Here is a 21118-nt window from a genome sequence, read left to right as displayed (position 1 = left end):
TTCCCCAAACAAAAGCGAGATATTAGCTAGTGGTTACAATTGCATATTTTACAGATTTTCAATGGTGTTCTATACCTCAATATTTTTGCTGGCCACATTCTTCACAACAGCTGGAAATAGTTCAGAAGCATTTTTTCCCTTTGAAATCATCTGGAAAAAAGAAAGCAAAAATGTTTTTTAAAAAAACACAGATTATGTAAAATATTTTTGAAACACAGTTATTTGTGCAGAGGATTAGGATACGATTTGTTTTACAGCTGCCAAGATGTCAGACAATCATTTTAGGCTTGCAAAGTCGTGCTTTTTATCTACTAGTCAATTTTCTTTTTTGGATGCAACAGATCAAACAGGAACAATGAGGAGGCGATCAGGAATTGAGACAGAAACAGAAACTAAATGGACTTTTAGAATGGACAATGTAAAACCTGGACACTTCAAATGGACTATGCTTCTGTAAAGGACTGGCTTTCTGACAAATCCAACATTTGAATGTTTTTTAGAATAACACGTTTTGTACACTCAGGTGTTTACTATTTGATCACTTATTTGCTCATACTAGGAATATTCTTCTTCTCTTTCCTTTTAAAGCAATTACAGAAAAATGTTCATGTCCACAGTTTTCTATTACGTTGAGTTATTAAATAACTTGCCCTGACAGTGACAAATATGTTTAACTTCAAATGTTTGATATCATTAAATATTTCTAAATAGGTTAACAGGCACAGGTTAGAAACTCAAATTATGCATGCATAGTTTACTATATAAACAATTATATTTTTAAATGTATTTCACTCAGGATTTATTAGAATACAGAAAATATTTCAAATACTGATCTCTACCCTTAGTGGTATATGCCGAACTGCTTGCTTTTTATTGCTTTCCATTACTATATATAAACCAAAAAGCTGCTACCTGACCTCTATCTTGTGGCACATGAGAAAGAGCAATAACAATACTGTCATGATCTCTGCTTCCAAAAGATCAGCACTTGCCCGACTCCCTTGGAAGCAGACCCATAACCCCGGTTCCGAGTGCCAGCCAGTCCCAATTGGGACCTTTTGGACCCTGTCCTGGCGCCAGTGGCACCAGGCTCATAAAAATGCCCAGTCCCAGCGCTGGAAGCGCCGGGCTCATAATGCTTGGGTGGACTTACCTGCAGCAGACCATGCTGCTTACTTACCTGCCAGTTGAGCCCCTGATCCTCTTCTGTTTGGGACTACTTTTCCTGTTGGGTGGGGCAGGAGCCACTCCCTAGGTTCAGAACACTGGAACTCTTCTGGAAAGCAGGAACTCTTTTCTCACCTAGGCGAGGCTGTGGAAGGAGACACCCAAGCACTACAGGAGGCCATTTAAACCACACCCGATGGATGAATCTTGCTTTGCGCTATTCTGCATTCTCTGCAGCAGAACGCTCATCGTGTCTTCTGCTTCTGATCCTGGGCCTAAGGGAACAAAGGCTTACCCATCCTGGAATCCAGTCTTCAGCAGCACCTGTAAAGACAAAGAAAGAACAGGTTAGCACTACGGTCTTCAGTGGCAGCGCATCTCTTACCTGGTCCATCGGCTGTCACCAACGCCTCGCGCTGCATTCCGTCATCTGAAAGACAAAGGCTTACCTACTCTTCGCATGCTCCGGAGGTCTTCGCACTGCATTCCGGCATCTGAAAGACAAAAGCTTACCAGCTGTTCGCACGCTCCGGAGGCCTTCGGCGCTGCATCCCGCATCTGAAAGACAAAAGAAGGTGCGTTTAAAGACATTGGGCAACTTTATTACTCACGTGCCATTGCTCCTTCCCACGCCGAATCCAGTGGGTATTCCAGCACCCTTCAGCTTCTCTAAAGCTCCGAACTTGTACCTGCAAGATAAAAGGGACAGTTAGTGCGCATCGTGAAGCAGGCTACAAGCGCTTACTTACGTGCTTCCAGGCGCTTCTATTTCTCACGCGGGTTCGATCCTCAACTCTCATCAGCCCGCCATCCGCCATCGGCGGAACCCTGCAAAACAAGAGATATCATTACAAAAGACTTTTAAGACATTTGAAGTGCCCAGAACTTACCGTTTGTGCAGTTAACGACGGACAGCAGTCCTCTGAGGTCAAGAGGCCTGCACCCTTATCCAGTGAAGAAACTGGTTACGGCACCCTGCCCAGAGGCAGATGGCGAGCTCGGCGTTCACTTACCTAAGGTGAGGGCGTTAACCTTTGGGGTTCTACAGGAGAAGAGAAAGGGAGAAGGAGAGAGGCACCCAATAACCCCAGTTCATTAATCCCATATTTTCTATCTGCAGACATCTTACTCTTCGAGTCAGACATACAGTGCACAGAGGTCCAGCCCAAAGAGCCAAACGTGTGTTACACATCACCTTTGAAGATACGGCATTCACCCAGTCAAGACCGGCACCTCTGCGGGAATCAGGTGAGCGTTACAAATACATACCACAGGCTGGGGTAGGTACAAACTTAAAAAGTTTATTTTTGATACAAATCTTGGTAATTGGAATTATTTCTAAAACTAATTTCAATCTCCAATTTTAATTATACAACAGAGTTATAATACAAGGAATAAGAAAATGCTTACATGCAATTCCTGTTCTCCAGCATTGGATAGATTCACATGCTGTGAATATTCCCCCACAGCAGGCTGAGAATCCTCGGATACCTTGTTTCCCTTGCTTAAAGCAAAGAAAACGTTCTGTTTTGTAGGCTGCCATCCCCTCCATTTGGTGCTTTTGGTCCCAACCAATAGGACATCGAGTAGCTAATCTACTAGAGCCTCCTCCTTTTCCTACCTTCAGATTCTGACCCATGATGCTGGATAAATCAGTGAGAATTAAGTTTTTTTTTTTACCTCATCAGGGAGGACGGAGGGTGCATTTTGATTTATGAAAGATATCAATGCTGGATGACAGGAGTTACAGGTAAGCAACTTACCCCTTCTCCAGCATTGGATCTTTCACAGATTCACATACTGCGACTATCTATTCACAGCATGTAGACGTGGTAGGTTGAGCAAAGGTAAAGAGTGTACATTATAGTCCAAAACGCAAATGCGTACTGTTGTGTCTGGTCTTTCCCTGCACCTTGCCCTGTATGCATTGAATGCTAAGAATGGCTTTCGACTGGATGTTCCTCTCATGTATTCCTCATCTTTTGATAAATTCAGCTTTAGCTGCCTCCGTAAAATAATTTAGCAAGGGGCGCTGCTCGTCAATGCCGGTTGACTCGATGCCCTTCGAGGGCCGATGTCGTAACCACTTGTTGATGTATCATGCGCAGCAACCGTTCGCTTCAGCTTCGTTTTGATGTCTTTCCATCAATACTTTATAGTGTTACCTTGCGTAAAACAGTATTCTGCCTTGAAAGAACGTAAAGTGTAACATGGAAAGTCTACTGTGGGGTAGGTTGGGAGGAATAAGTGGGAGGAACACACAGTCGAAAGAAAGTTACCAGGAGTAACGTCGTCGAATGGATTGTGTCCTCCCTGTATTCCCCATCTTTTGATAAGACTCCCAAAGCAGTATTTATTTTGGAGGAGGGAGTAAGAATTTAGGAGTTCCTTATGGGTGTGTATGAATAGAATGCAACACCGCCTTCCCAAATCCTCTGTCCTGGCCTGAGAGCGTCCAGACAATGCTTTGTAAAAGTATGAACGGAGCACCATGTGGCCACCGCGCACACACCTTGAATTGAGACTCCACACTCTAAAGCAGAGGATGTAGCCATGCCCCTGGTCGAATGAGCCCTCAGACCCTCAGGATGATCTTTTCCAACTAATCTAGAACACTCAAATGCCTAAAATAATCTACCTAGATAAGGTGCTTTTTGCCACTGCCATCCCCAACTTATGGCCTGTATAACCAACAAACAGAAGATCATCCTGTCGCAATTTTGACTTTCTCGAAATATAAAAACTAAGTGCTCGCCTTGGGTCGAGACTGTGCAATCTCTTCTCCTTTCCAGGATGAGGAGGTGGATATAAAGAAGGTAGTACAATTTCCCACGTTAATTATTTGTATATTTGTATTTTATTGTATTTTATATAGCGCTTTAAACCAAAGCGCTGCACAGAGCTACAGAACACGGTACAACAATAATTAAAAATAATCAAGACCTCAATTCTTACTGGTAGTAGGCAATCAGGGACTTTGGGGAAGATGGGTTTTTAAAGAAAGAAGGAAGAGAATAGTCATTAAGAGAACAAATAGAGAGTGGGAGAACATTCCAATGAAAAGGAGCGAGAAGGTGAAAAGATCGAAACCGGGACTGAGCACATGGAGAGCGAGGAACACTCCATCTGAAGAGAGAAGGGAACAAGATTGGAGAGTAAACATATATAAGTACAGCAAGGTAGTCAGTTGCAAGATGGTAGAAGGATTGTTTTTTTATTTATCCTGCCATAGCCAACATTTGAGTTTAAACACTTACAAGGAAATACATATAAAAAGAGTAAAACTAATACCTTACAAACAATATGTACACTCCAATTCCTAAATTATTAACTTAAAAAACAACAGTGCTCACTCTAAAATATGAAAAACAGAAGCAGAAGGAAAGAAAAAGGAGGCAGCAAAAGACAACATATTTCTGAGACAATAATTTAGTCTGATCGAGACTACACTTTGCAGAAATTACTCCATTAGACAACACAAGAACAACAAAGTAGAAGAAACTGGTTCATCCCACCATAGTTCCAATTAGCCTTCACTTCATTCTCTCCTCTTTTGAGCTCATTCATTGATCAGATTAAGTTCCCTCAGAGCTCTAAGAAGTTCCATGGAGAGAGCAGACTCATGACAGGAGGATAATCTCCCCCAGAATACATTGGCATTTAACCATGAGGCATGATGGTCAAACCTACCAAATCTTCTTGTCCTCGTACTCCAAGTACCTGGACAATTTGATAATAAGTGTTTCGATGTCCGATTATCGCTGTTATCACACTTCTCACAACTCAGAAGTATTTTCCCTTCACTATCTCCAGTGGCCAGAATCTCTAGTGTCAGGAGTAGATTTAAACAGAATCTTAGAATTGCAGACGCTTTTTTTTCTTTTTTTTGTTTTTTTTGTTTTTTTAGGTAGGTAGGGAGCATCGATAGTCGCTTATCAACCACTGTGTAAGAGGCAGATCTCTTTGCCATCTATGCCATCTATCCAATCACGCTGCTTCATCGTTTCTTTCACCTTATCCAGATTCCCAAGGATGAGATCAGCATCACAATCCGCTTCCGCCAATATTTCTGAGCAGCTTTCCTATATTTGGACAAAAAAACATTTTTACACATTTGCAACTCTTGAGCTACTTCCTCAAATAGAGAATTTGTGGGAGGATCTAAAACCGATCTATATAAAGTCATCCATTTCTATTGCAACCAAGATCTAAGTGAGGCAAGGCCCAATTCATACCGAAGGGAGACTATGGGGACAGAATCCGGTAACCCCAATGTGCGTTTCCACGGCTTGGCTTTCATTGTGTCCCATTCAATATCCATGGCTAAACAATTCTAGTCCAAACCAAAAATTATCGGAACAACCTTGCCTACATAGAATCTCACTAGAGGGAGTATGGAGAATTTACAGAATTGAGTTTTGATTTTTTTTCATTTGCGCTCCTAACTTTACTATTTTTAGTTCAATTGATCGCAACAAGTTGCATTTTGTTGGAAAATAGCTGATTTTTTGCTCCCAAATAGGTTAATTCCGAAACTAACTCAATAGGTAATTGGTCCAATTTCCATACATAGTGCTTCGCTATCCTCCTAGGATGTTTAAACCTTAGAATCTTGGACTTCGATGGATTAATAGGGAGATTATTATTTCGCGCATAGTTTTCTATTGCAAACAGGAGACGTTCCAGCCCTACTTGAGAGTGATCCAGGACTACGTCGTCATCTGCATAAGCCAACCTGAATTTCCAATTACAAGGGATATTAAACCTGTGTCTTTCAACCACCCCACAAGGTCTGCCATAAACAGGATAAACAGAAAAGGAGCTAACAAACACCCCTGGCGGACCCCTCTCTCTATCCTGATCGGATTTGTCAGTATGCCTGCTCTACTCCGCCTCACCCACATAGAGTTGTTAGAGTGCAGCTTTCTCAGGATTGCTAGTAAATTGGGGGGGGGGGGAATACCCCAGCCATCCAGTTTTTTCCATAGGAGGTTCCTATCAACAGTATCAAAGGCTTGGGAGAGGTCTAGCCATGACCCAAAGAGGGGAGTTCCGTCTTTTTGTAAAGACAGCACTGTCAGACAACTCAAAGGCAGGCCATTAAGTGAAGTGGAAAGACCCTTTCTAAAACCAGATTGCTGCCTTGGTATGATGCCTGTCTTTTTTGCCCTAACTTCCAATTCCCCTAGGATGACACCAGCAAAAATATTGCTGTATGCATCCAAAAGGGAAATTGGCCGGTAGTTAGCTGCTAGCAATCTGTCTCCCTTTTTATAGATAGACAGGAATAACTATGGAATTTTTCCATGGTTCAGCGAAGGTCTTCCACAAGATTATATTATCGAACAATTTTTTTTTTAGAACCCTTACCCACAATGGTGGATCCATTTTTAGGATTGAGTTACTCAGACCATTCGGTCCCACAGCTCTGGAGGATGAAGATTTACGTATCTGCACTTCCAGATCCGAGGCAGAAAAGTCCAAGGACCAATTGCCCAGATTATTTCTCTCCCCAAGTATAGTATTCGGACAATCATAGACCCCTGCAAAATATTCACATCAAACCTGTTCTTGAATAACAGCATCCTGTTTTTGCGAGCGACTTAATTCATTAATTCCTAACATTGCCCAGAAATTTCTTGAGTTACCACGCGAGAGAGCAGATAGCATTCTCTCCCCATCTTGCTGGACCATAAGACCCCTGTGAGCTCTGAGCTAGTTTCTATAGCTGTTAAGAACTCTCAGCCCCTCCTTGAGCCGTTCCAAATCTGGACAGTATCTCTTTAGCCTGCCTCTTTGTATTCTAGGTTGCTTCTTTTGAACCGTTTTTTCAACATTGAAGGTATGTTTGTGAATCCTATGTAATTTCTGCATGTTTACTTCTGCAGGGGCAGAATTCGATAGAAAAAGAGAAATCACATGGGTTACAAAAGTTTGCTAATTGTTGGCCAGAAAGTTGGTAAGCTAGACTCCTCAATTCACAGTTTAACACTTTACCCCCCCCCCCCCTTTGAAATCTTCTTACAGCATTGCCTGCACCATTCAAAGACAACTCCTGATCATAAAACATTGCATCGGGATCCCCCTCAAACCATAAACTTGCAGTTAGCATTACATGATCATCAATGTTACCCTCCCCCAAGTGAAAATCAAAACCGGTTTCAAAAATGCATTTTGAGGCAAAAAGATAATCAATGGTTGAGAAAGCCTCCACTCGCCTCCAAGAAGGCGCATTCGGGATATCCCCTATGATGTTACCTTTAAACATTTGTAGACCCCATTCTGTCAGGAAATCTACCCAAATTTCTCCATTACTAGTCTTCTGACGGGATCTTCCTGATAGAGGGTTTACCGTCGGAATACATTGAGAGTTAAGCTCACCTGCAAAGATGAGGTCAGCTAGCAGAAACTGCTGTGCACATTCCACTTTACCATTGGAGAGATTAAGCAGAAAATTGTATGATGAATGATTTTAAGGTTCCAATAAACATTTATAATGATCCAACTTTTACCCCTGCTGGCACCTCTTTTTGTTGCTCTCACCATTAGAATGCCTTCACTCACATCCACTACACTCTTCGATTACTCAAATCTCATTACTGCAGGCCACCAACAAACCCCCCCCCCCCCTCTGAACCTCGCGCCAATTGCTGAAAAATAGAAAAACCTTAAAACCCCACTGGACATATTAACCAAGTCTCTTGGAATAGTATTAGATCAGCTGACTTAAAGATTTGAGTTTTTCTTGGTTCTTGGGAGAAGGATGTATAGCCTCTAGTGTTCCACAATAGTACTTTTAATTGCTTCTTCCCTAGAGTCTCTGTTGGGACATGCCCATTTTAAGGATAACCTGTGAGATTATCTCCGGAACCATTTCCTACATATTTACTGGGTTTAAAGAGCATCCCTCTTTATTCTTGGGTAAGATCTGCTGGATTTCGCTCTGCGGAGATCCTAAAACCTCTTTGGTCCCACGCCACTGTCTCACCCAAGATTAAATCCACACCCAGTCTTGATTTCAAAGTCACTTCCGCTGTGTTTGTATCAGGGCCAAAAGGGAATCTCGCTACATCGATGTCAGCTGTTGTAAAGTATTTTAGGGCAGGGATCGTACTCATTTACCGTAGAATTGTGGATCGATTCAAGGGCATATTATTTTGCATTGATGTAAGTTTAATTGAGAGGAAAACTTTGCAGTCCTTTATTTGATGGTGATGGTTGTATAGACTCCGAGAACCTCTTGCCACGTTGGTATTAACCGCCGTGGCAGCCAAAAGAGTACTTCCATTGCCCCTCGCTGACATCTCCAAGAACTGTTGCTCTTGGGGATACCTGCCAGTGTTTATTAGTCAGCCCTTTGCTGTGCACATTTTTCACCTCTTCTGCAGTTGCTGCCCCGACTTTATTGCTGAAGTACGAGGCCACCCCCAGAGTTGAGGCAGCATCATTCAGAAAAATCAGTGCAATTTTTGCTGAGGAAATTGCCGGTTTACATTGTTGTTTCGCCAAAAGAAATGTGAGAAATTTTCTTTGGGGGCTCAGGTATCTCCGTTTGGCTTCCAACCGTTAATTTATCCACAGTTTTTCCTTTTTCCATCGAATCATTACGGTCCTCACTATTTGCTTTGTCTTCTTGGACTTTACCCCTTGAACCTTTTTTAGGCGGGATCTCTTTGTGGTTTTATTCATCCTTTTTCATGACCCCCTTTAACTTTTTCAAAAATGGTTGGAGTCTGAAGACTTGCACTTCTTTTTTTTCTTTCCCTGAATACTCAACTGAGGTAGAGGTTCAAATATTGCTCTTGCCCTTTTTCTCCTCTTTTTTGTTTTTCCATTCACTTTCTTTCTCCGTGGAACTGCCCGATCAGAATCTCCTGAAGATATATTGATTGGACGCTCTTTGTCCGCTTGCCAGATATCATTATCCACCACAAGTGCCATCCTCCGAAACTCTTCCATTACGGAAGCTGAGAGTGGACTATCTTGTGAGAAAGTTATCATTAAGCTCAAGTTTCTCTGAAATAGTCACCAGGTCTCCACATAGGGCAGTCAACAGATCAATATTTCCTGATTGATCCTGGACTTCTTTTTGGAGATCCCTCATAGCTTCCCCCAAAGACTCATTGCTTGCAGATTTTAAAGCAACCACAGTTGATTTGTTTATCTCCAGTTCTTTTGTAACCTCCAGTAGCATACCCGTATGTTGTTGAACTTCCAGCTTTAAGTTTTCAAACACTTTAACCAACGACGTTAGGACAAAGTTTAAGGCCATTATAGTGGGGGGTACCAGTTCCTGCGATTTACTAGATGGGTACTAGAGATTTATTGCATCTCTGGAGCAAGGTTACTGGACTTTTGTGGGCCAGAAGCATTGTCATGCGTTTGCTCTTTTCCCTCGATGATTGGATCTTGCTGACTAGGTCCAATAACACACATCCATTTCTAGTTCCATTTCTAGTTCCAAGAGGTCTTCGTCTCTCAGATCACTAAGATTGGCCTGCACCTGGTGTTGGGGGTCTCCAGATTCAGTTAGGAACTCTCCTTTAATAGGCGGAGCATCCACACTCCTGTTCATCTGTGGTTCTGATATTGTCAGTACGTGACTCGAAATCACCCTTTTCATCGTGGTCGCCCTTAAAGTATAGTCCAGGTTTCTCTGAAAGAGTGCCTGAATGGGATGGTTTTTTGGGTTAGACTCACTTCCTTTGTGTCTAGAACCTACTGCTTCTTTCACTAAGGCAGACCCCATAGGTGACTGATTGTCCACTGGATAGATACTTGGGGGAGGCACAACAAATACCCCCACCTGTCTTGTAGGGCTTGAAGAAAACTTGGTTAGCCCCCCCCGCCCCCTTCTCATTGCACTGTGACTTCTTGCCCATTTCAGTAGTCTTACTCTGTTTGCTGTGGTATTTACAGCTTCTTGGGCCGAGCTACGTAGAGCATACATTAACAGGGAAATATGTGTAAGATCTCTACACTTTGGTCAAAGGCCACAATGGGCCACAGTCCCAAAGTACCAACGAGATCAGTCGCTGGAATCTTTCTTGTGCTGGAAGAATTTTAGTTAGGGATTACTCAACAATTAAAGGCACTCCACACTCGGGTCAAAGGCCCCACGCCACAAGTCCCCGAGTCTTTAGGTGTACTTTGACTACAAAACGTCCTGCATTGATATCACTGAACACACTTTCATACACAATAAAACAAGTGTAAGTAGAAAAAACACACATAGAAACTCTGCCCCTCTCCGTGTATGAAGTAAAAGAATTTAACTATTTCAAACTGATCTTGAAAGCATTTCAGTGTTTCCCCAGCTGGAGCAGCTCGAGCAGTTCTAGTCACTGGTCAGTACCAACCCGGAGCGTTTTCTCACCGCCCCACTCTCACCACCCCCCGAAACACTGACCCGCACACATAATGAGACTTCCTACCTGTGCACTCTCAGCTCCTGCCCAGCAGTTCCAGCGACACGTCCCAACCAAGTGAGCTCAGATATTCCCAGCCTCAGCAGCCACTCTTCAAAACTGCACCGAGCAACAATCACTGACGCAGCTCTCGGGGCCCAGGGCACACAACACTGCATAAAGCGCGGAGCAGAAAACACACCAACTCGCCAGGCATGCCAGAAAAATACCACAGGCGGTTAGAAGAAAGAACCAGACAGTCAATCCGCACCAGCTCTCTGATGCTCTATGATTCACAATACTGGCTGCCTCCGACAGGGATTTAAAGACTAGGCAGAGGAAATGAAAAATGAGTTGAGAGTGAAAGGGAAGCTCACAGAGTGAGGCCAGAGAAGAGGAAATGGCGTCTCTATAGGAGAGAAGACAAAGGAGACAAACAGAAGAATTGTAAATAGATTTCAAGGTAGCAAGACGCGAAGACCAAAGAGTAGTAGAGCAATAGAAAAGGTGTGAGAAATTTAGAGAAGAAATTAACAGTTTGGGGGCGTGAAAAGGAAAGGCCGAACTTATATTTTAGAGATGAAAACAGCGAGAGCGAGAAGTGAGATATAGTGAGCAAAAGTAAGATTAGAGTCAAAGTAGAGACCAAGGTTACGAGCTGTGGGAGAGAAAACGATTAGAATTAAAGTAAAATTAAAATTAGACACAATTTTGGGCAAAAACGTGGGTTTAACTTCTGTCCTTAAAGACAATTGTATACGGAGACTTGCAAGACGAGGCTTTAAGTTCACTCACCCTACGGACTGATGAAAGAGCAACTAAAAAAATGGTTTAGAATTTTAACAACCTTAAAGGACAAGAATGAATTGGTTTGAAGGGAGTACACATGAGAAATTCTAGAACTAAATGAATCTGAAAAGGGATCGGCGGGAACACATTCGCCAGTCCCTTCAGAAAATGTATCAATAGTGGCATTTTGAGGAAAGATACCTCTTCAGAATAGCACTTAAAAAGTGACAGCGCTGCCAGATATCCTTTAATTGTGCCAACCCGGAGCCCCAGATTAGCCATATGTAACAAGAAAGATAACACCATAGGTGTACTGCACATAAAAGGTTCCACATTCTTGTCCCTGCACCAGCTGCAGAACTTTTTCGAACGGCAGCAGTACAAGGATTTTGTTGCTGGCCTTCTGGCCGAAGCAAGGCCTCCATTACTTCATCCGGGAGGTGCCAATCCTTATGTCTCAACCTCTCAGAAACCATGCATGAAGGTTGAGTGTCTTGACCTCTGAATGGAGAATCCTATCTTCCTCCCGCGTGAGAAGATCCTCTCTTTCCAGAAGACGTATTGGAGGGCAGATGGACATGCCCAGAAGCTGAGTACCACGTCCACCTGGCCCAATCCGGAGCAATAAAGATCATGGATTTCCTGAACTTTCTCAACTACCTGATCAAGTGGGGAATGACACGGGCCTGTAGAAACGCATATGGAACAAGTTACTTACCTGTAACTGTTGTTCTCCAGCATGGGTCTGGCATGGATTCACATGCTCATGAATATTCCCCGTCGTCAGGCTGGGAATCCTCGGTAAAGAAAAAAACAGTATCAGTTTCGTTTCTGATCTGTCTTTCGTAGTAATAACCAATCACTGGTCTCTGCGTCATACTGACCACAGCCAATGACTGCCCTCTACCTAAGCACCGCCTCTGGCAGCCATCTTCAGATTTGGAAGCACGTGAAGTGGCAGTATGACCAAGTGAAGAGCCGCAGAGGGGTAGGCGGGAGGGTTCGCATGTGAATCCATGCCAGACCCATGCTGGAGAACAACAGTTACAGGTAAGTAACTTGTTCCTTCTCCAGCATGGGGTCTGGCATGGATTCACATGCTCATGAATAAAGAATACATAGCAGTACACACATGCACAACCACGGGAGGTGGCAAAGGCTCAACATTAAGCATTACATCAAACTCAACATTAAGCATCTTACCTCCTCACCAGGCTCACCTCAGGCGAACAGGTTGCGCAGCACTGCTTGGCCGACCCTGGACTCCTCCCTGGAATCCCGATCGACGCAGTAGAATTTCGTGAAGGTGTGCGTCGACCTCCACGTAGCAGCCCTGCATATGTCCAGCAGGGGCACACCAGAAAGGAACGCCGTGGTAGCTGCGATCGCTCTGGTGGAATGGGCTCTCGGACGGCCAGGCAGCGGTCGGTTTGCCAACCGATGACAGTACATGATACAGCCGGAGAGCCATCTGGAAATGGAAGCCTTCGAGAGAGCCTTCCCCTGATTGACAGGTCCAAAATTCACAAAGAGTTGTGACGTCTTCCGAAAACACTTTGTGCGGTCCACGTAGAACTTCAGCGCTCTAGCCACATCCAGCGAGTGCAAAGTCCTCTCAGCCGGCGACGAAGGCGACGGGAAGAACACAGGCAACACCAAGGGTTCGTTGAGATGGAAGTCCGACGGTACCTTGGGCATGAAGGAGGGGTGCGTCCTGAGCACTACCCTCATGTCGTGAAAAGTCAAGTACGGGGCCTTGCAGGAGAGGGCCTGGATCTCTCCCACCCGTCGTGCGGAGGTGATGGCCACAAGAAACGCTGTTTTCCACGACAGAAACTTCAACGGGGCCGAGTGCAGAGGCTCCCATGAGCTTGGTCAGCACCACGTTGAGCTCCCACGCCGGGGCCGGCGCCTTCACCGGCGGGAACGATCTGAACAGTCCCTTCATGAACTCTTTCACCAGACGATGAGACCACAAGGACGTCCGGCCCGTGGTTCTGGTGTATCGGGAGATCGCAGCAAGATGAATCTTGATGGACGCGTGTGCCAGTCCAGCTTTGGCCAGCGTCAGCAGGTACGGCAGTACCTGGGGAGCCGTAATCCGTAGAGGGTTAATCTTCTGTGCGTGGCACCAGACAGAGAACCTCTTCCATTTGTGTCCGTAGCATTTAAGAGTCGAGGACACCCTGGCCTTTGCAAGAACCTCTCTGCAGTCGGCCGGTATGTCGTATCCTCCAAACTCTAGCGCTGCAGGAGCCAGGCCCGCAAGTTCAGCGATTTCGGGTCGTGGTGGAGGATGGCGCCTCCTTCCCTGGAGAGTAGATCCGCGTCCACCGGCAGCTTGATTGGCGGGGACGCTGACAAGTCCAGAAGGTCCGGGAACCATATCTGCCTCGGCCACGCAGGTGCGACGAGAATCATCCTCCACCGTGACCTCTTGAGCTGGTTGACGAGCCGGATTAGCAGTGGCAAAGGAGGGAACGCGTAGAGGAACAGGCCCTCCCAGGGGAACGAGAAAGCATCGCCCATGCTCCTCGCCTGGGGAAACCTGCTGGCGAACCTCCGGCACTTGGAGTTCGTCGCCGTCGCGAACAGGTCGATCTGGGGTGTGCCCCACCATCGGAAGAGGCGATCCACTAGATCCTGCCGTAGTTCCCACTCGTGGCACGAGCGCAGCTCCCTGCTGAGTGAGTCGGCGATGGTTTTTATCCCTTGGACTCCCACACGCTGACGAAGCTCGCCAGCCGGCCTCCCACCGGGGTGCTTCGGTGGGGGCCCGACCCCACGGCTGGTTCAATCCTGTTTCGACGAGGCTTTGCCGCCTTGACCTCCTTGGCGACGACGGCGGGGTCCGCCAGACTTGCCTCGTCCTCTGTAGGCCTCCGCAGACGACGAGCGGGCCGCTTGACGGTAGGTGGAGAAACCGCCGCGGAACCTTTGGAGGCGCCCTTGCCTCCGCTGCTCCAAAAGGGCTTCCGTCGTTGCTGCAGAACCCCAAGGGCCCGGGCCGTCTCAGTGTCCGCTTTAATGGCCTGAAGGGAATCGTCCACTGTTTTCCCAAACAGGTTGTTCCCATCGAACGGCATGTCCAGGACTCTGGTCTGTACGTCTTGACGGAAGTCCGTAGCCTTGAGCCATCCACGCCGCCTAAGGCACACGCCGTTGCCCAACTGGCGAAACCCAGTGTCGGCGATGTCCGTCGCAATAGTGATGGCGTGGTCCGACGCCACCTCGCCTTCCTGTAGGATCTCCAGGGCATCCGCGCTCTTGTCCGGTAGGAAGTCCAGCAGGGGAGCCAGTTTGTACCATAGCTCCCTGTCGTAGCGGGCCACGATAGCCAAGGCGTTGGCCGCTTTAATCGTCGTCGCTGCAGACGAGATGACCCTGCGTCCCATAGCGTCCAATTTCTTTCCCTCGCCGTCCGGTGGGGAAGTCGATGTGGAGGCCGCACCCCCCCCCCCCGCTTTCTTCCTGGCCGCCGCGGAGACGACGGAGTGCGGGGTAGGATGCGCCAGGAGGCACAGGGGGGCCGCGTCCGGGACCCGGTACTTCTTCTCGTACCGGTCTCTTCTAGCTGGCGTCGTGGAAGGGTTCTTGAGGAGGGCGAGGCCCTCATCCCAAATGTCGTCCAGTAGAGGCACCGCGAGGACCGTCTTCCTCTTGGCCTCGCGCCGTTGATAAAGGAATCCTTCCTTTTTCTTCTCCTCAGGGCAGAGTTGGAAAAGCTCGGATGCCCTGGCGATCATGGAGTGGAACGATCCAATCTCGTCGGGCGGAGAAGCCCTGGTGGGAGGTGACGACGGTAAATCCTCGTCGTATACCTCGTCGTCCGTACCCGTCGCTGCCGTGTCAGTCCCCGTATCATCCCCTCGGGTGGACGGGGAGGAGGGCTGGACGGGGCGCGACGGCTGAAAAGGAGGTGGAGGGTGAATCCTTTTCTTGGGCGGGGGAGCACCAGAAGGTCCCGGTTCAGGATCCCCCGACGGGAGAGGTTCCTCCGTCGGCAACGGTAGTCTCGTCCTTATCTCTGAACATAAGGACTGTATAGCCAACAAAATGGCCGCCGAGTTGTCTTGCGACGCTGGCAGAGGGGAATCCGACGGGCGATCAGGGGCCCCGTCGGCACCCTCGACGATGTCGTCGTCGCCTGCGTCGGGATCCATCCCGACGGGCCGGTCTTCTTCCACGCCAAGGCCGTGGCTTAAGACCTCAATCAGCTCTTCCTCCGAGGTTGAGGCCGAATCTACGACGACGCCCTGCCCCCCCTTTTTCTTCCCCGCCGGGGATTTCACGGGGGTCCTATCGATGGGCACAAAAGAGGACTCCCTCCGAGGTGGCAGGGAGACTCTGAGCCCCGAGGTCGCCACCACTGGTGTAGCCTCCACAGGCTGAGCCAGGGCCGCCGCGACAGTATCGATAGAGGGCTTGGCCGGATGGATTAAGGCCTTCACCACCTTAGGTGCGCTCACTGCCTTATCCTTGAGGGGGGGGGACACTGCCTCGCTCCCCCTCCGATGGGGCCTTCGAGGTCGACCGGGGCCTCTCCAGCACCTTTGCCGCGTGCTCGCCCTTCCTCTTACCCGACTCGAGCGTTGGCTCGAGGCTGAAGGTGCCGGGGAGGGTGCGCCCTGCCTGGCGCCCGTAGAGCCCGACCGTTCGGCGCTCCCGGTGCCAGCGGACTCGCGGTGCTTGGCCTTGTGTTGGACCCCCGTCGCCGGGGCATCCTCAAAGGTCTTAGAAGACCGCTCGGATTTCTTCCTCTTCTTCTCGCCTGACGGGCTCTTCCCTTCCAGCCAGTTGGCGAGACGTTGATGGCGGTCCTTCATGGTCCGCTCCGACATATTGCCGCAAAACGCACAGTCCTTCTCCACGTGCGTCTTGTCCTCATGTAAGCAGTAGAGACAAAAGGAGTGTTCGTCCTCCTTAAAGACGTTCTGTAGCTGGCATCCAGGGCAGATCCTGAACAGCTTTCCGAACGTCGAGCTTCCCTTCTCCTGGGCCATGTCCGGGCCTGAGAAACTTCTGGAGTCCTCCAAAAGCGTAGCTCGACGAAATCTTCACCCTTGAGGGGCGCAGACGAATCCGACACGGGTCCCCGTTGATCGGATGGAGAGTCGGTGGAGCTTGAAGCTCTTTTGACCGAAAAAAACGAAGTTTTGAGAAAAAAAACGTGAAAAAAATAGCACTAACGCTCGAGAGCAATAGCACGAGGATCCCAACACATGAACGTGCGGTAAAAATCTGAAGATGGCTGCCAGAGGCGGTGCTTAGGTAGAGGGCAGTCATTGGCTGTGGTCAGTATGACGCAGAGACCAGTGATTGGTTATTACTACGAAAGACAGATCAGAAACGAAACTGATACTGGTTTTTTCTTTACCGAGGATTCCCAGCCTGACGACGGGGAATATTCATGAGCATGTGAATCCATGCCAGACCCCATGCTGGAGAAGAGTGGAAATTCTCAGTCCACTACAAATGCAACTCCTAGAACTCACCTTGGGGGAAATTCCCTGCAGCAGTACAGCATGCAATTCCGGTTGCCACTGGTCGCAAAAAGATCCACTTGAGGGGATCCCCAAAGGACAAGAAATCTCTTGAAAGACTTCCTGAGCTAGTTCCCAAGGGAAACTGCTCTGCCTGCTCAGAGCCTCTGCCGCTGTGTTCTCTTCTCTGGCTAGGTGAACTGCTGATAAGGAGATTACCTCTCAAGTTGCCCAGAATCAGAGCTGCATTGCTTCTCTGCACAGTGGTACTGCCCCTAAACCCCCTCTCTTGTTGGGGTAGTACATGGCCACTGTGTTTGTCTGTCATTATCAAGACATTCTTACCCCATACAGGGGGCAGAAAGGCCTTCAGTGCTAGTCTGATTGCCCTCAGATCTAACAGGTTGATGTGTAGTTTGAACTCTGATGGACACCAACGACCGCTGACTGTCAGTTCGCTGGCGTGGGCTCCCTACCCCGTGAGCGAGATGTTTAACTACTGTTAACTCCGGCCATAGTTGCCAAAAAGGTTCGCCCTTCAGAATGTTGTCCTTGCAAGCCCACCACATAAGATCCTGTGCGACTGTGTTCAGAACTTGAAGGTCCGACAGCCTGCCAGAGAATTGGGACCATTGAGTCCCGAGAGCCAATTGGAGAGATCTCATTCTCAGGCGAGCCTCCGGCACTAGAATAATGCAGGATGCCATGAGGCCGAGCAACCTCAAAGAGTCGAAGGCCAGAAGACGCTGGGCACCCTGGAATTTGGTGACCATCTGCAAAATGTGTTAATTCCTCACCTAGGGTGGTGAGGTTTTTGCCACTGATACATCCAGGACTGCCCCAATGAAATGGAGTTTTTCAGATGGTATCACGTGGGAAGTCTTGTAATTGAGGGAGAAGCCCAGTCTGTAGAGAGTGGCAGGTTACGCTGAGATGTTCCAGGGCCTGTTCGGGTGACCGAACCCTGATCAGCAAATCGTTCAGGTAGGGGTAGATGTGAATCCCCTTCTCCCGAGACCAAAAGGCAGAACTTGAAAACGCTAATGAGAACCGCCAACAGTGAACCTCAGGTACCTTCTGAACTTGTGTTGGATTGGCACATGAAAGCAAGCACCCTGAAGGTCCAATGATACCATCCAGTCCAGAAGGTGGAGGGCCTGAAGGATCTGAGAAATGGTAACCATCTTGAACATGTCCTTCCTGAGGAACTTGTTCAAGTCTCTTAAGTCCAACATAGGTCTCAATCCTCAGTCCTTCTTGGGCATTAGGAAGTAAGGGGAGTACCAACACTTGTTCCTCTACGCTACAGGTACTGATTCTATAGCACCTTTCTCCAGCAGTCACAATTTCCTGCACAAGGAGCAGATCTGGAATTTTGAAAGTGTTGCTCGCCAGTGGATGATCCCAAGGCCTTTTTAGAAAGGGAAGGCAGTAACCCTGGGCTACTGTTTCCAATGCCCATGCATCTGAAGTAATACCCGCCATTCTTGCAGATGCTGCGAGAGTCTGCCTCCCACCGGGGTTTTGTGGATTAAGGCATCAGAGGTTTTGAGGCGGCTGATGCAGCAGCTGAGGGTAAAGCAGCAGTTGCCTGTAAGGACTTAGCACCTCTCCTGCAATCACCACGGGGGAATCTTCTGACTCGCCAGTCCTCTCGCTCTTCCAGCTGAGGAATAAAAACAAAAAGGACCTGCCCCTCCAAGCTGTTGCAATCAGACAACCGCAAAATTGTCAGAGTGGATCACCAAGGGACTTGGTTGCTGCTTTGGAAGTCTGCAGCTTCTCCAGGCTCTCGTCAGCCTTGCTGCCAAATAAGTGTGTGCCGTCAAAGGGCATGTTAAGAAGCTCAGATTGTACATCTGAAGCAAACCCATACTTTAACCATGCAAATCTGCATATGACAGTGCTACCCGCCATTGCTCTGCTCATACTGTCCGCAGAGTTGAGACCAGTTTGAAGGGACTTGAACATAGCCTCCTTCCCATTTTTAATAATGTTAAAAAATCCATCTCGTTCTTCCCCTTCGGAAATATGATCAGCCGCCATCGCAATACAGTACCATAGGGTAAATGTGAACTTAGCAAGGGTGCATGTGGCATTTGCCGACTTAAGGGCTATACGCCCAACCTAGAAGACTTTTCTTGCCAAGGCATCATAACGTTTGTCATCTCTGTTTGGGGGAATCGATGGGTAGGCAGTCTGTTTTGATGTAGATGTGGCGGCCTGTACCACCAGACTTTCTGGAGTTGGATGTTTCAATAGACAATAAGGATCACTAACTGAAGTCCTAAATTTACTTGTCAATTTTTTATTAATCACCGGAATTAACTCTGGCGATTCCCAGTTTGAAGTGACCCGCCTTTGTAAGGCTATGTGGAAGGGACGAATAGGATCCTCTTGAGGGCCCCTTGTCCAAAAAGGCTGTCAAGCCATCCTGCTCATAAGGCGGTGCAAGCCTGCCCCACCCCAAAAATTAAATAACTTTAGCCATTGCTATATGACCCATCTGTGTCATCTTTGGGGTCTGGTCTGCCAAATTCAATCTCTGGGGAAGTGTCTATCCATTTGCCGCTTGTAATGTCTCATACAGAGCCTTCATCCTTACCTCTTCTGCTATTAGAACCTCTGGAATACCTTGTGTTCCATACTCCAAGCCAAAAGGTTGATTTTAATCATCTGATGGCTCATGCTCCTCATATATTGCAGACGGTGACTTGAAAAAGTCCTGTCTTGGTAGTGGAGTTGAGGATTCTTTAGTTTTCTGGATATCTTTCGACAATTTCGGCATTTTTGTCAACAATCATATGATATGATAGGATAGGTTATTTATAACGCGCTTAATACCCAGAGGTTTCTAAGCACGGACCCGGGGATCGAACCTGTGTTGCCCTGTGACGTCTTGCTTCCAAGGCGAGCACAATGCCCCTGAGCTATCCTCCCGAGACAAAGTTCTGTGCGCCGCCACGTTGAGGGCTTCAACGACAATGGCATAGAGGATTTGCAAGGTAGGGACGTCAAACCCTTTGTTGTCGGAGATTTTGGCTTCAACAGAGCAGGTTCGCGACTCGAAAGGACAATTTCTTTGTCTGAATATCTCCCATTCAGCCGGTAAAGCTGATTTCATGCGGCACGTTACCCATTCCGGGGAGGAGCTCAAAGGGGACAGCGACCTGTGATGCCTTTTCTTCATTCGTCGTAAAGACGAATATGAGAGGTGAGATCCACTCCGAGATCAAGATTGTTTAGCTTTCTTCCGATGACAGTCGCCCCTCGACTCGACAGAGGATTGCTTTTTCGACAGAGTCGTCAAAGGGGATTTATGTGACCTACCTGCAGCTAACTTTCCTTTACTTTCTTTCAATGCTTTCACTGTCATCGAAAGGCAGGATCCACACTCTGTCTTATGATCAGATCCCAAACACCACAGACACAACCGACATCCTCACCCCGCAGTTTTGGCATTTTTTTAAACCTTGATTTTGGACCCGAAGATGCCTTTATTCTTCACTAACTCGATAGGTTTCTTGAAGGAACCGAACACGCCAATATTCCGAAGCGATAGCTCTTGCAGAAAAACAGAACTGATGCCAACGGTCACTGCGCATGTTATATGTACAGTGGTGAAGTAGACATTGGGACGGAAGCGCTCGATGGACATCGAGTCAATTGGCATCGACACGCAGTGCCCCCTGCTGAAAATATTTTCTAAGGCAGCTAAAGCTGAATATGGATATATCAAAATATGCATGGAAGGACACAATCTATTTGAATGTTATGTCCTGAATGGTTCTCTGAATGCGCAGTAGAGAAGGTGGGTGGACAGAGGATGCCAGTGGATGTTCTGTCCACATAACTTACCTGATGTGGCCTAAATTCATTTCTGTACCCGGCACCCAAAGCTGGAACTCAGTAAGGAGTTTTCCTGTTCCTACACTGGTTGTCAGTGACGTGCTTGGCCAGGACCCCAACATAACAATGGCGACAAGGATGCTGGCTGTTGTGCTGGGGGGACAGGGGGGAGCAGCAGAGGCAAATGGACATGAACCGCCCCCAAAGAAGAGAACATCTTCTCTCGAGGTAGGAGCGATGCAGGCTGCAGTGGGGCCAGGGAGGGCCAGCCATTGATGGGAGGAAGCAGCACCAGGACCTGGGGCCTGTTGGGTCGGCAGACAGTAACTTAGCTGTGTGAGGCATTGGAGCCTAAGTTTGGAGTCTGCAAGGGGCAGCCAACCCAGGCCAAGGAAGGCCAGTAGTGACTGCAGGAACCAGTTG

At 47.6% G+C, this 21118-nt stretch overlaps 1 protein-coding gene across 1 annotated transcript in view; it reads right to left on the bottom strand.

The window, feature by feature from the left end:
• AP3B1 (adaptor related protein complex 3 subunit beta 1) overlaps positions 1-21118 on the bottom strand; it is a 2743269-nt gene that overhangs the window by 2542739 nt on the left and 179412 nt on the right. Inside the window, exon 3 of the mRNA XM_069627424.1 lies at positions 76-150. Within this exon, the coding sequence (XP_069483525.1) occupies positions 76-150 (75 nt within the window). The remainder of the gene's footprint in view (positions 1-75; positions 151-21118) is intronic.

This window comes from Ambystoma mexicanum, chromosome 6p (assembly GCF_040938575.1).
Source record: "Ambystoma mexicanum isolate Mex_15411 chromosome 6p, UKY_AmexF1_1, whole genome shotgun sequence".
Lineage (NCBI taxonomy): Eukaryota > Metazoa > Chordata > Amphibia > Caudata > Ambystomatidae > Ambystoma > Ambystoma mexicanum.
The sequence above is the reverse complement of the archived record's forward strand: the minus strand, read 5'-3'. Positions and strand labels throughout refer to the sequence as shown.